The following is a 15,760-nucleotide window of genomic DNA, read 5'->3' on the forward strand; positions in this document are numbered from 1 at the left end:
ATGATGATGGTCTTAATACAGCAGATCACGAATGATTCGTTACAAAACTCCAATAACCCATACAAGTTTTGATTTACATTATAAAAGAACCTCTGTAGCTAGACATCTGAAACCTAACAAAGGTTTTGAATCAATCGACTTGAAAAAAAACGGGTCTAGAATTTTAAAGCACAAAATGCTTCATACTGTTCCAAATTAGCCATCCTTCAAGATTTAAGGATTCTCCTCGACTAATTTCAGACACATGCTCCTTAAGTCTCACTTTCGACGGAAAACAGATATCGGATATTTGAATGCATGAACTAATCACTTTTCTATAAATACTGAAAACATTATTTTATTTCTATGAATTTACCGACTTTAATTTTTTGAATTATTGTATTTGTCAATCAACTTTTTTGACTTAGCCAATGTCCAGCGACGCACTGTTAACTTGATCAGTTAAATAACATTAAACCTTTAAAATGACAATCACATTTAAATATATTAAAAACATTCAAGACCATAGCTGCTACCTTGACGTGATGGTCGGGCTTGCCTATCGTGATGACTCAACCGAGCTATATTGGCTGGGACATATGTTCCTGTAGGTTCTACCATACCAGGCAGGCCGATTGGAGAACGGTAAGACCAGAAGCAGCAACTCAAGGTCTGAGGGCGAAGTCGTACTGCTGACTGTAGAGGGGTGTGACAGCAGTAAGGTTTTTCCCTCGGACAACCAGCATCTGCAGAGATGCTGCCTTCTCACAAGGAAGGAAGGGGTTAGAAAAGGTCGACCCTAAAAATGTCACACCTCACCTTACCTCACGGATTTCCGTCTCCAGAGATAAGGCCCTTTGAAGAACAGAGCTAACACATTGAAAACCTCCCACGAAAAGGCCGAGTGCGACCGGCCTCAAGCAGTTGTCCCTTGAGCTCTGCGGTCACGCTCTCAGATCGTTAAGGCCAACACTAATCTGACTTCCTTCTCGGGTTCTTCAAGAAATACCCTTCCACGGTGTGGGCAGCCGGAAAGTGATATCAGCCCTCATACTCGTAACAACACACGAGAACAAGTTGGTCACATTTAAATCCTTCCTACACCTCCTAATAACTCTCTTATCTCTAGGACTAATCCTTCTCACGTCCCTTTATCACCTCACACCGCTAGTGCAAACGATTCGAGTACGCGGAACGTTATTCCTGGTCTCCTGAAACCACGCTCTAAACTACACGTAGGAGCTTTCAACATCCGAACACTGTGTCAAATAGGACAACAGGCTTCCTTAGCTAGGACTTTAGAATCTCGCACCATTGATGCGTGCTGCGTCTCCGAAACGCTCATACAGAATCCGAGTAGTGTCATTCATTTGACCTCACCATGTTAAAGTAACGAATCAACTCGATTTACGCTTCGTGCTCTCAACAATCAGTACTTACCAGAAATTATATGAAGAGCCGCAGTTACAACATCATTAGTACCATGAACAGAATATGAGGCAGAATCTGTTGAACCTACAAATTGAAGAAAAATAACAAGTGAACAAGTATAAAGAATTACAATTATTGATTGTAATTGATGTTAGATGGTTGAAGGGAGTCAGTAAGGAACTCTGAATTCAGGCGTCATGCTAATTGGGATTCTTTGGTAAAACTTTATTACGTAACGATTAAGCCGGTCATAGTGAAGTCTGTAGTCGTGCATGAACACCAAAACACCAACTCTGAATACTGGATGGGTTCTTTCTTTGATCGGGAGTTTTTGTGGCGGGATTGTTTGGTGGGTTGGTTTTAGTTTTCAACTTATAAAAGTTTCTGCTGACGAAAAGGGTGCATAACAAAGAGGCAGAGAAATGTACTATAAAAAGTGGAGATGGACAAAGATGACTGTGCTCAACCTCCTAACCAACCAAGAAATACCCTCGAGCGAGGTAACACAACATTAATATCTCTGGATATAATGTTAAACATTTTCAGCTTACCAAATAACGTGATGGAAAAAACACTTCGAATGCATTAATTAAACATACAAGTGCGAGTAAGGTTTGGTCGACCCCGACAGAAAACAACACAGTTGCATACGAATCCCAAACAATATGCTTTCAACTACATAGTGAAAGTGGGGTGAGGATGTCAGAAACGCAGGAATCCACTCACTCGTTATTTTGTTATTTTTATTTCACAAATTTCTGTTTCTGTTTTTTTCCATCCAGTACTTCCTACAGAAATCCTCCTTCGTCTCAGCCTCGTCGAGAACAAACTTTTCCGGTTTTTCAGTTGTGCTTTTAGTACGCTAAATTTTAACCCTTATTTTTCATGTCTTTCAGAAATATGATCATATCCATGTTCCATTCGTTTTAATACATACACATTTACCTCCACTAACATATTTTCCCTGTCTTTTGGACTCGTTGGGAACTAGAGGAAAAAAAGGAATCCGAATATTCTAATATTCGAGTCGAAGTTAGACATTATCAATGTGTAGTTAGACAGTTATCGTAGTGCAACAGGGCTATAAAGTTGGTTACATACCAACTAATTAATATTGGGAGTTATTCTAAAAGTCAATGATTAATTAAAGAAATTGGAAAGATGTACAAGAGAATAAGTGAATGAACTAAAACACTGCAATAGTTTCGGAAATCGAAATGATAAAACACACTTATGAATTATCAAAGAAATTCAAAAGTTATAGTCCATGACGAAGACCATCTTCAGAAATGAATTCATTCTTTACAAACCTCAATCAAACTACAAATGCCTTTGTTTTGTTTTTCCGTAACTAACCTGCTGGAATAACTCCAAGTCGAATTGTTGGTTTTAATTCAATTTCTCCAGGTTTATGTCCCGAAAATAACGGTAGACTGAACTTGCGTCTTTCGTGTAACAATAAACCTTGAACAGCTTCTGCTAAAAATCCATCGCCACCGACACAAATTACTCTGAAGAGTTACATGGAAAGAAAGCAAGATATAATGAACGGACAACAATCAAAAACTTAGATCTAAAGAACCAGAGAACTAATTAACAATTTGAAAATAAACTTTATACTTAACTGATAGGTAAATAAAAGGGAATCACATATTTTAATCCATTAAATGAGTTACGTACAGTCAGAGTACAAACCCTGACTTGTATGCTGTAGATTACGATTAGTAATCATCAATACTAAATTCTACTTCATTGTCCAACATAACTAATTATAACAATTTTTAAACATCACTTTAAAATGATTGTGCTTGTTCAGTCAGTTAGTTGTTATAACTTCTGAAATCTACTCAGTTAGGAATCGGGAATCGGATCTCATTGGCAACCTATCAGCTAGATCATCTCAATTGTTGCAGTGCATTATCAGATCCATTGAGTCATAACAAAATAATAAGACGAACGTGAATGAGTAGTTACATAGAATTAATAAACTATATGGGATGAACATGACAACGCATTTAGGAAGATGAAATTTTGGACCGACTGTTGGGATAGAATCACAGTACCTCATCGATAGTATTGATTGCAGATGTTTAGAAAGGACAATTAGCACTTGATAAACAGTATGAGAACCCAAAACTAAAGGACAGACTTATTTGCAAAGCATACATCGACAAACCACTAAGAAAATTACTAACAGTGTTACATGACCCTATGGTGTTGTTTGTGTTAGAGAATTTACACTTAGGTGACATAATATACTAAATATCATTTAGGAGTATCACTGACCTAAGCCAGTCATATTTGCGATAGCGACCAATTAAAGAAACATAAGTAGTGAATTAAATAGATGATACGATGTTTTAAGAACATTCTTTGAATGATTAAGAATTTATGACCTAACTATCTTTTCACAAGACAAGTTAGATATGTTAGAAGGCAATAAGTGTGAGAACTTTTAACCTTGTTATTGATAATTTTGCGTTCAAAATCCCCAATCTTTAGCTATAGACAGATATCTGCTGCGAATAAAGGAAGATTCCCAAGTTAATACGGATAACAGGTAATAGGACTAATTTACCCATTCTTACTATATTCCGATAGTTATTGAACCTACTGTACTGATATTAAAACAATTCTCTTGATAACTCCAATAAAAGTACGTATGTTTGGCCAATGAACTTAACATCCTGAGACAAAACGTGTTGGCATAGTGATTAAGTGGTTGACTTCAACGAACAAATAACTTTAGGAAATAAACAAATTACTACTGAATTGTAAAAAATTAAACCAAATCGTTATATATATCACTCTGGTTGATAAAGTTTTTAATAAGTGAAACTAGAGAAGAAACTTACCCATCATAAGAGTCCAATGAGTTCTCAATGAGATAATCTGTCGCATGATCCCGAGATGTCGTAGCTGTATAATCGAAAAAAGCCACAACAATAATAAACGTTCAATATAACTTAAATGCAAACCTGTTATCGAGGAAATATATTTATCTGTCTAATTTCTAACCTTTCTTTTCATAGAGATCCACTAACTAGGAAAATACTTCATTTTAGAAAATTACGAAGCGAAAAGAAAATAACTTTGTTAAATATAGGTAGTCTGAAATGACCTATGAACTGTTTTGAATAATCCAGAAATTCTCTCAGATAAAATAAGTAGCGAACATGTGGTCTGCAATTTGTTCTGATATAAGATGATAAACGTGAGAACCTCTCAAGAAAAAAAATGGAGCCTTCTTTAAAAACTTGGCATTTAAAGAGAGCATTAAAGATTCCCATTGTGAAAATTAGAACAACACATATGAGCGAACAATCGTTTTCAATTAGATCGTCATCAGGCTTTACTCTAATATACATGAATATTTATACGGAAATGTTAAACAAATCAAGGCTATATGGGTCAATAATCACAATGAAATAGAATAGGTCATTACACATAATAAATAAAAATACAAGTTGATAGTAGGAAGACAGGTGTACTGATAGTAGTAAGAATAATAAAATACGATAACAAAAGTCTTATCAATAGTTAAACGTTAGAAATAGAAGGTCAAACGTGGGTAAATAGACTTGGAATAGTCAACACAAAACATTAAAAGTCTTCCTACTATCAACTTGTATTTTTACTTATTATATGTGGTGACCTATTCTATTTCATTGTGATTATTGACCCATATAGCCTTGATTTGTTTAACATTTTCGTATAAATATTCATGTATATTAGAGTAAAGCCTGATGACGATCTAATTTAAAGAGAGGACATTCGTAGGTTACTAGTATTTGATCATGTATCTTCGAGCCATTGCTCGTTTATTATGGAACCATCGAGTTAGATATTTTAAGGTTAAACATTGAGTACTAAGTACAGAAATCAATTGACAAGGTTGTGAATCTTTACCGATCGAGATGGTTAAGATATATATTATGTGTATGCACCTACCGACTACCTCGATTCACGTTGATAGCTGATGTAGGAGTAAATTGGAAGGAAACTAAGGACAGCCGAACTAAAAAGTGAGATCATCCCATGAAGATCGACTGCTGACTGGTCCATGTAGGTAGATGCAGACTACCTGGTTGGAGTCTGCGTGAGTATTGTGACCAGTGGCTGGAGCCTTTGAATGACATGGCTCAGAATCACTGACAAGGGCGGAGTTGTATTCACTTTTTATCTTCCTCTAGATTTTAAGTTTCTGGATTCTTCATAAGTTTTCTTAGAAGCTCACTAATTTACATTTTCTCGAATTATCTTGAATGCTTGATCTGTTCTATTATCATCAATACTGTTACTACCTCTACTAGTCTGGAATTCGCCCTGACAAATTCATCTTGCTGAACCGATGTACATGTGTGCCAGATTCTATGTTAAGTTTGACTGACTGACAGAAAAGTGTACAGACAAATTGTAGTTTTCAATCTACATACCCACTATATATGGGAACAACAAAACTCAATAACCATAACCCTACGGTCCTTAGCATGTTATGTTAAAGGAAAATTCAAGGATCAAGTGTGATTGCCTGCTTTGCAGCAATAAGCAAATATTAACCATGTAGAATTTACCCATTGAATCCCTAAGAATTCGAAGGTCAGTCTCCATTTGTTAGCAGTTTAAGGTATAGTATCAATACCAAGTGTATTAGGCGACTATATACTATTCTGTGGTCACCTGAATAATATTCGATTAAACCTATCTGCATTCCCCAACAGAAAGTCCACTATTACGAACATGAAAGATGTAAAGAATAATCCCTACTACGTTTATTTATTTATTTTAACACATAGATATTGGTACAAGGAGGCACCAAATACATATGCGCCACACAAATCTCATTCGATATGTGTGAGGGCTGTGATACTGCCCGGGTGCCCAAACCGAAGCAGGTGGTTTTCTTAGGGGGCCACTCCCCAAGCCTTCGACCTGAAGGTCTGATACACAAGGCAGTGGAGCATCGTAAGGAGATGCAGTCCCATGGAAGCCGGTGACCGACAATTGATTCATACGCCATTTGTTCCCGCAGGATACTGGAGCCCACGTGCACCATTGGTTTGGAATCCGGTTAAAGCGCCGGACATTCGCTTTTCGTTCTCTCATTTTTGTAAACAAGACCCTCGCCACGAGAAGGTAGTAAGTAGGACTTCCCTGGCAGAGGCTATATACGCGTGGCCATGTGAGAGCATTTCGAGAGGGAGAGCGGACTCTCCCCACTCTCGGCCGTACCAGGGCATTTGGGGGCCCACGTAACACCTATAAAACATGTTAATGACGTGCGAGTATAGATGATACGTCGGCATTTCGGTATCTGAAATTATTAATAATACGTCAAGATTTGACATTTATAAAAATGAAAGATACCTTAAAAATCATTAAAAGGCAATCAATTAGAATAAATGGCTTAGTGGCTGATCCACTTGGGTTTCAAACAAAATTTCGCAAAGTTAAATGGTGCCTCATCTACTTTAGTCTAAGCATCCAGATAGTATTACTAGTTATTGAACAAAAAGTGTAAGGTTGATTTGGGTAAATAAGCTTGTATTCGGTAGATGAGATGGGTTAGTTGAAACGGTAGTGGAAAATATGAGAAACCCAACCAAAATGGGACCTAACAGACAAATAAATTGCTAAGAAACGATGTCCTTCCTAAGTATACAACAAATAACATAGGTGACAATGATACAAAGCAAATTTCTAAAAAATCAACGTAAATACCACCAATATAAACTCACCAATAACTTTCGTTTGAATGTTGGCTAGATAAAATAATGGTGCTACTTGGTGAGTATATATTTGCTGTGCCTTCTTTGCTCCGCTTAAAGGATTGATGAAAACCAACAAATTGCGTGGACGTGAAGGATCTGCATTAAAAGAAGTTTTATTTATTAGCGCATTCAATCAGTCAGTCAGTAACAACGTAGAACTTCGTACGTACGAACATCAACTCGAGTTGCCATACCACATTAGCACAGAGACGCAGTTATCGATTCAAATCCCGTAGTGGTAGAGGTAGTAAGAGTATAAGCAGTAATCGGAAACATTAGGGTTTGAAGATGTTATTCAAGGAGTATAATACAGTGAAATAAATTTGGAAAGAAAATAAAGGACATGAATAATCCAGAAGATTAGAATTTGGGAGAACACAAAGAGTGGATGCACCTGCGCCATTGCAAACGATTTTGAGCCATGTCATTCAAGGTCTCTAAAAATCGGTTGCTATCATCTCGCGGATCCCAACCAGATAGTCTACACCTACCAACATGGCTCAGTCCACTTGTCAGTGACTTCATGGATTTGAGCCATGTTTTGGTCTGGCCGCCTCTACATTTCTTCCAACCTACTCCTGCACCAGGAAACATCGCACGTCGAGGCAGTCAGTGGTTGGGCATACGTAACACATGTCCCAGCCATCTCAACTGGTGAAGTTTCACTACTTCGTCGACTGATTTGCCATCCTTACCTAGTACACGTTTCCTAACAACTGAGTTACTTACTTGATGGTCCCAGGATATACGAGCAATGTTTCGAAGACATCTATGATCAAATACTAGTAACTTACGAACATCCTCTGCTCTTACCGGCCATGTTTCACTGCTATAAAGTAGGATGGAACGAACTGCAGCACAGTAAACACGTCCTTTGATTGATAGACGGATATCTCGCCTACTCCATAAATGACGCAAGTTGGCAAGAGCTAGTCGACCCTCCTGTATCCGTGCTGAGATTTCGTCACACACCAGACCACAAGGGCTGATGAGACTTCCAAGATAAGTGAAGCTATCGACACGCTCAATTACTTCACTCCCTATCATTAGTTGGGGTTTCGATGCAACGCAATCCTGAAGAAACATCTTGCATTTCGAGGGGAAGAATCGCATCCCGAACATGATTGCATTGTTGCTTAGAGTGGTCAGAAGACTCTGCATTTTGTCAGCGTCTTCACCAAATAAAACTATGTCATCAGCATATTCTAGGTCAACAAGTGAACCTCCCGATAGAAGTTCAACCCCTGGAAATTTAGACGAGGAAAGTGTTATCTCTAAAAGTACGTCGACGACAAAGTTAAACAAGAATGGAGAGAGTGGACAGCCCTGACGAACACCACTTGAGGTAATCAATTCTGATGACAGTTCGCCATAAGCTCTCACTCGACCAATTGTGTTCGAGTAGAGAGCCTTTATAAGGTTAATGTACGTCTGAGGTACTCCTTTCAGTGACAAACACTGCCATAGAACCTTACGATCGACAGAGTCGACTGCTGCTTTAAGGTCGAGGAATACTACCATTGTGGGGCGTCTGAACGTACGTCTGTTCTAGAACCTGACGTAGTGTCAGTATTTGGTCTATACAGCCATGTCCAGGTCGAAAACCAGACTGGTTTTCTCTAGTCTGTTCTTCACGAGCTTTGGTTAGGCGTCGAAGTATTATTGAAGCTAATATTTTAGACACTATATTAGTCACACTGATTCCTCTGTGATTGTCACAAGAAGACTTTGTCCTTTCTTATAGACTAGCAGAATCAGTGATTGAGACCAGTCAGATGGGATTACGTCCAGTCCCCAAATTCTACCTAAGACCTCAGTTATTTTCACTGCTAATACTGGACCACCATCCTTAAAAATCTCAGGAGTGAACCTGTCAGGGCCTGCTGCTCTCCCCCGCTTCAGATTTCCTATAGCTTTTTCAACTTCATAAAGAGACGGAGGACCTACATTAACTTGCCATTCAGGTTGACTGGAGATCGTGGGAAACCGAAATGTGGTTGAAGGCCAGTTGAACTGATCCCTAAAGTGTTCTGCCCATCGATCTAATCTCCTGGATTGAGAATGAATAATATGCCCATCTTTTTCTGAGATAATTTCGCTAACAGTCGGGTTCCTAATACCAGTTTCCTTAACAAGTTTGAACAGATGTCTCCTGTTACCTACTGCCACTGCCTTTTCCATCTCTCTTGCTTTCTCTACCCACCACTGTTCGCGATCATTGTGTAGGTTTCTTGTCAGCTTGCGCTTAAGCTGACTCCGCTCTTCGTCATGTTCAGAGCCAGATGGAATGAGTTTTCAAGCATCTATCAGTGCGGTAGATGCTGATGAGATCCAGTGTTTCTCCCTAACCTTGTGGTTTACCGTACTTGCAGACATCACTGCTGCTTCCATATATTTTCGGATATCATTCCGCGATGCCTCGGTATGGGCATCACATACATGGCTACCTAACTTTCTTTCTAGTTGTTCCTCAAATATACTTTTAGCTTGACTATCATTAAGTAGGCCCCTAAGAGGTTTACTTGCAGCGTCTTTCCTACGTCCAGTAAGATGCAGACAAATACGCACTCGCACTAGAGCATGATCTGAATCTAGGCATGTGCTCCAGAATGAGCAACAGTCTTCTATCGAGCCCCTCCATCGGTGGCTGGTAGCGATGTGATCTACTTGGGTCCAACGTTGGGACGAATTCGGGGGTCACCATGTTAAAAGATGTTTTCCCTTATGCTTAAAGTTAGTGTTTTCAAGAGACAGGCGGTTATCTGAGCTTAGCTGCAACAGACGGCCACCATTATCTGTTCTTTAAGCCACGATACCATAAGATCCACCCAGGTGTCTTTCCCATTCGCTTAGTTTACCCACTTGAGCATTAGAGTCACTGGCCACTATTACTACATCAGAGCGCCTAGCTTTTCAGAGGTCGCAAAGCTTTCTGTAAAACTCATCTTTAACATAGTCTGAGCTGCAGTCAGCGGGAGAGTAGACAGAGACGGCGAAGAGGCAACGACGAGTTTCCCTATCAGAGTCCTTACTGTTCTGTTTAGTCGTAAAGCGCACAAACGACTTTCTACTGGGATTCAGTCTAAGACAGCAAGTTCTGCCCAAGGACTCAATGCTATACCTACGCCAGCGAGGCCACGGGAAGCAGATTAGGGCTTCCAGATACACGAAGCGTAAATCGAGTTGATTCGTTACTTTAACATGGTGAGGTCAAATGAATGACACTACTCGGATTCTGTATGAGCGTTTCGGAGACGCAGCACGCATCAATGGTGCGAGATTCTAAAGTCCTAGCTAAGGAAGCCTGTTGTCCTATTTGACACAGTGTTCGGATGTTGAAAGCTCCTACGTGTAGTTTAGAGCGTGGTTTCAGGAGACCAGGAATAACGTTCCGCGTACTCGAATCGTTTGCACTAGCGGTGTGAGGTGATAAAGGGACGTGAGAAGGATTAGTCCTAGAGATAAGAGAGTTATTAGGAGGTGTAGGAAGGATTTAAATGTGACCAACTTGTTCTCGTGTGTTGTTACGAGTATGAGGGCTGATATCACTTTCCGGCTGCCCACACCGTGGAAGGGTATTTCTTGAAGAACCCGAGAAGGAAGTCAGATTAGTGTTGGCCTTAACGATCTGAGAGCGTGACCGCAGAGCTCAAGGGACAACTGCTTGAGGCCGGTCGCACTCGGCCTTTTCGTGGGAGGTTTTCAATGTGTTAGCTCTGTTCTTCAAAGGGCCTTATCTCTGGAGACGGAAATCCGTGAGGTAAGGTGAGGTGTGACATTTTTAGGGTCGACCTTTTCTAACCCCTTCCTTCCTTGTGAGAAGGCAGCATCTCTGCAGATGCTGGTTGTCCGAGGGAAAAACCTTACTGCTGTCACACCCCTCTACAGTCAGCAGTACGACTTCGCCCTCAGACCTTGAGTTGCTGCTTCTGGTCTTACCGTTCTCCAATCGGCCTGCCTGGTATGGTAGAACCTACAGGAACATATGTCCCAGCCAATATAGCTCGGTTGAGTCATCACGATAGGCAAGCCCGACCATCACGTCAAGGTAGCAGCTACGGTCGGTTAGCGCATACAGAATATGAATTTTCGAATAAAATCTAGATGGACATTTTATCATGTCCATGTATTACCACAAGTCAATTAGTTGATATTTGACCATCATGTGAACCAACGTTTGATTGATTGCAAATCAACTAGTATGAGATGTAAGATCATACATATTCAACAATACGACTAATAATTCTATACATTACTAAGTCCATCTTTTCGTCAAGCAGTGCATCCAAGATTTATAGGATGACAATTAGTCGCTAAAATGAAATACTGACTGACCAACGAACGACGATTGACTTAGACCATTGAATTCAGTGAATAGAAAATTGAATGCATATATAAAGGGCACATCGTAAGCTAACAGTATATGATTAAGACTGTTGTCATATACTAAATTAAAAACTGAGGAAAAGCAAACCGAACGGGCATGAGTACTTGACCACTTATACTCTAACAAACGAACTTAGTTGGATAAGTTAATATCCGTAAATATATTGCTACTTAAAAATAGCGAACTCTCTTTGAGTGAAATCGCTTCAGCCGATTAGACTTATATGATAGGACAGCCTAATTACCATGCTTCTTCATCCATCATATTAAAGTTAAAAACTAGTTAAATGAGTCCATGTGCTCTCGTATCTACCAGAAACATATACTGCACTTTAGTCAACGACATAATAAGCCTAAAGATTGCTTTTATCAAATTGGCGACACATATCATTCCGACAAAACATTCTGCTAAGTTGGATTTAAAGATAACAGCATAACCAGTGAAAAGTATACACACTTATCCACTATGCATCCAAGATATCACGGAAATGGAGGGTCTAGATACCTTACATCCATAATAACTTCTGTAAGACTTAAAATTTTCTCATACACTTCGGTTTACTTTGTGGGTGAAAGGTAAGACGAGAGTCACCTCATTTTCAAAATAATTCACAAACCTTATGAAAGAATTACGAAGAATAATGATCAAAATGTAGCTCGTAAACTTCGGAACCTGCTTACCTTATTTAAGTAACTGATGAATATCCATCTCCAAAAAGTGACAAGCATCTAAAGTTTTAGGTTCACTATTTAACCAAAGCACCCCACGTAAACTTTCTACACCCATGCCCTAAAAAACTTTCTAAGGTTATGCTTAATCGAGGACAAAATACTACTGAGGTTAATACCTTTTTTTTTCAGAAAGCCAAGCAATTTTCTGTACATGACAAGTAATTGTCTTTTAGTTGCGGCCAACCAAGTGATTACGTAACAACTGTAGGTCTAAAGTTGATCCTAACTCCCTTACAAACAAACGCAAATTAAATGTGAATACTAAGCTATTAATGTTCAGAAGCAAATTAACTTTGTTGTGGAAAAACAGATTTTAAGTTTGAAACGATCCAATATTAACTCACTTGTCTTCAATACACTGCTATTTAAAAAATCCACCCAGTCATACACCTGTTGGTCGCGGACACAGTAAAATGTGAAGCAACGAACTCCCCAACTATACTTCTTTGTTTGCATGATGCTCCAAATAGTGAATCCACAGGAAGTACTAGCCTCTTTCTTCTGGAACGACCCAGACAAATCAGTGAGCCACCTCACACCATTAACATCTGACAGGGAAGTGGTTCCGATAATATTCTTAAAGCTTACTAGAAACAAGTAATAATTTAATATGGCATACTCTGTTTTATTACTGTTCCGACTCCTAATCCACTTAAAGACCTCCATAGTATTTCATTCTTCGTTACTCCCACAATGCATGGGAAGAGACTGCTATCTCTAAGACGATGAAGTGATCCAACATTTACACTCATTTCAGATGAAATAAATCCTGAATGATGAGGCCTCGTTATACCTATGTGGAATTTCGTTTATTGTTGACATTGAGTGAATTGAGATTTGTTGAGAAAACCAAACTGCCTGTTTGACTTGACTGGTCATTAACGTTCATTGATGAATGACCAAGCACATAATCTGATTCGACAACTGTATGACACCCTAGGACGGCTGGTTAGTAACTGAAATTGCCGCCTTTTTGTTCCTGTAACCTTGAGAAGACCCAACTCACTGCATTCAAATTATTCAAATGGTTGTGGACGGAATAGAAGAAGCTTTTGCTTAACGGGCTTCTGTGTCTAATAGCAGTGGATCCAGGCAGGAACCTTAGCATATTAACGCTAATAGAGGAAAAAGAAATTGATAAGTCATAGTAAGATATTATCCTTAGTCCTTAAGAATAGGTAAAACTTCCTCTTATAGGACCTCTGGAAAGTCACTTGGACTAGCCCAGCCGACAGCGAATTCCAGCATTTGACAACTCTTGGGAAGTAGGAATTGTGTCTACAGTCCGTTCTGCCTTGTTGTGTCTCCATTTTCTGGGTCTGACTCCTTAGTTTTATGTTGGATCTAAATCTAAGTAGATGTTTAAGGGAATGTCTAAAAGTGTTAAGGATACGTAAGCCATTAGAAGGTCACTTCTAAGATGTCTACACTCTAATGGGTAAAATTTTAGTGAATGGAGGTACTCTTCATGAGGCTTGATTTTGAGTCACCGAATTGATTTCGTGTCTCGACATTGGATACACTACAAAGTGTCCTTATCCTTTTCGAGTGAAGGAGGAAATACCATGTTTCCATACTCTAAATAAGGACGAATAAAACTGTTAAAAATTATGTGGAAAGTTCTTACATCGAACCGGCCAAACATGCTCTCCAATGTAAACAGTACAATTTTTGCTCGCAAGGCATTTTTGTCACAGTTTGCGTAAGACTACAGATCGTAGGGTACCAGAATTCCTAAATATTTTTCAACTTGGGACGCTTTTAGAGAGGATTTTCCTAGGTTGTAACTGTAGTCTGCAACATGTCTCAGATGGATTACTTTAAACCTTGAAGTGTTAAGGATGAGTCCGTTGTCATCTGCCCAACTTTGAAGTCGAATCAGATCCTCCTGAAGTGCCAGTATATCCTCTCCGCTGCGTATCTCTCTCCACAGTTTCACATCTTCAGCAAAAAGTAACAACTCAGGCGATACCTGTTGTGGAGGATCGTTTATATAAATCAAGAGAAGAAGAGGTCCTAGTACTGAACATTGTGGGATCCCACAAGACATTCCATAGCCTGAGAGAAGGTGAAGTTAGCCCTGACCACAAAATGTCAATTTTTTAGATATGAAGTGAGCCAATCAATTAGAGGTGGTCTGGTACCCAATCGTTTGAGCTTGTTGATAAGACATATACGGTTAACCCTATTAAAAGCTTTTGAGAAATCAGTGTAAATGATATCAACTTTCCTCTTGCGATCACGGATGTTTGTCCATCTATCCACCGCAGTGAGAAGGTTGGCTATGTAGAATTATGGTCTACTATGATATTAGTACTGCTCTAATAATAGACCTAATCCTAAAATTGTAGATTTGTCATGATGTAACTGCCTAATCTATAAGATCTTACTTGGAAGTCACATCATCGTCTACACCAACTCATTGTATCGTAACAACTACCAATACATGTTGAAGAACAAGCTTAGGCTAGAGAAAGAACAATATATTTAATATGAATAAAAGATATATTCAACAAGAACCACGTCTGCATGACCGAGCCATGCCATTCGATAAACTCCAATTCATTCAATTCCTTATTCGCGCCTTCTCCATCGTTCGGTATTTCTCCGCATTAAAATATTGAATATCTATTTTCCAAGTAATCTCGTATTCAGCTTTGAGGATTGTGTAGTTATGGTCCAATGCCACTACAGCTATACAAGAGTAACCCTTTTTGAATGCATGCTGTTGGAGTGAGAAGAAATTCAAGGACAGTAAGTAGTCATTTATACCATCGTATATCAGGAACTCCATGATTTTTGAAGGTATAGAGTGAAGGACCACCGGTCGTTACCTTGATGGTTCGCTGCGTCGACCTCCTTTGAAGATTGGTGTGATGTGAGCCAATTTCCAAATATCCGGTAATGTGCCTCGGCTTAGCGAGTATGAGAGCATCACGCTAAGCTATGTTGCTAGGATTGAAGCTGCTCCCCTCAGTATAGCCGAGTGAACTATACCCGGACCAGTAGTAGTGTCTTTTCTTAGGTGCTTCAGTTCCCGATACGCCAATTCAGCTCTCAGATTCACTTCGGAAAGTCCTGTGCAGTTGCAGATAAATTTCGATCAATACATTTAGTGCGGGTTGGTTGAAATGTGCGAAAGTATTGTCCAGCCAGAAGGTTAGTGGCGTCATTTCATATTTCAAGTGCCTGGTGTCAGTGGCGCACCTGCAGGCTAGTTTAACCTGGTAGTTTGTGTACTTTTAGGAGACCTATTTATTTCATAAAACTCCTAGTGACATATAGACATGTATATCGTATGTTTTGTCTATCAACTAAAAAAACACCTCTGTGTTGCGCTCTTTCATTGTCGATATGCAGCTCTTCTAGAGTTACTGCCGGTCTAAAGCCCTGCTAAAGTAGGAGGGTTAGCACGGAGTCGGTAACCCCATCCCACAGAAAAAACTTTGCTAAAAATACGT

The 15,760-nt window shown here is 39.3% G+C and overlaps 1 protein-coding gene across 1 annotated transcript in view; it reads right to left on the reverse strand.

The window, feature by feature from the left end:
- The window catches only part of PSMA6_1 (Proteasome subunit alpha type-6), a 32,035-nt gene extending 18,766 nt beyond the window's left edge, over nucleotides 1–13,269 (reverse strand). Inside the window, exons 1-6 of the mRNA XM_051214838.1 lie at nucleotides 12,919–13,269; nucleotides 12,644–12,886; nucleotides 7,149–7,277; nucleotides 4,266–4,329; nucleotides 2,767–2,921; nucleotides 1,420–1,494 (exon numbers count right to left, since the gene is read on the reverse strand). Coding sequence (XP_051068025.1) covers nucleotides 1,420–1,494; nucleotides 2,767–2,921; nucleotides 4,266–4,329; nucleotides 7,149–7,277; nucleotides 12,644–12,886; nucleotides 12,919–13,051 — 799 coding nt within the window. The 5' untranslated portion in view covers nucleotides 13,052–13,269. The remainder of the gene's footprint in view (nucleotides 1–1,419; nucleotides 1,495–2,766; nucleotides 2,922–4,265; nucleotides 4,330–7,148; nucleotides 7,278–12,643; nucleotides 12,887–12,918) is intronic.
- Nucleotides 13,270–15,760: the final 2,491 nt, after the last annotated feature.

Source organism: Schistosoma haematobium, chromosome 2 (assembly GCF_000699445.3).
Source record: "Schistosoma haematobium chromosome 2, whole genome shotgun sequence".
Taxonomy (NCBI): Eukaryota; Metazoa; Platyhelminthes; class Trematoda; order Strigeidida; family Schistosomatidae; genus Schistosoma; species Schistosoma haematobium.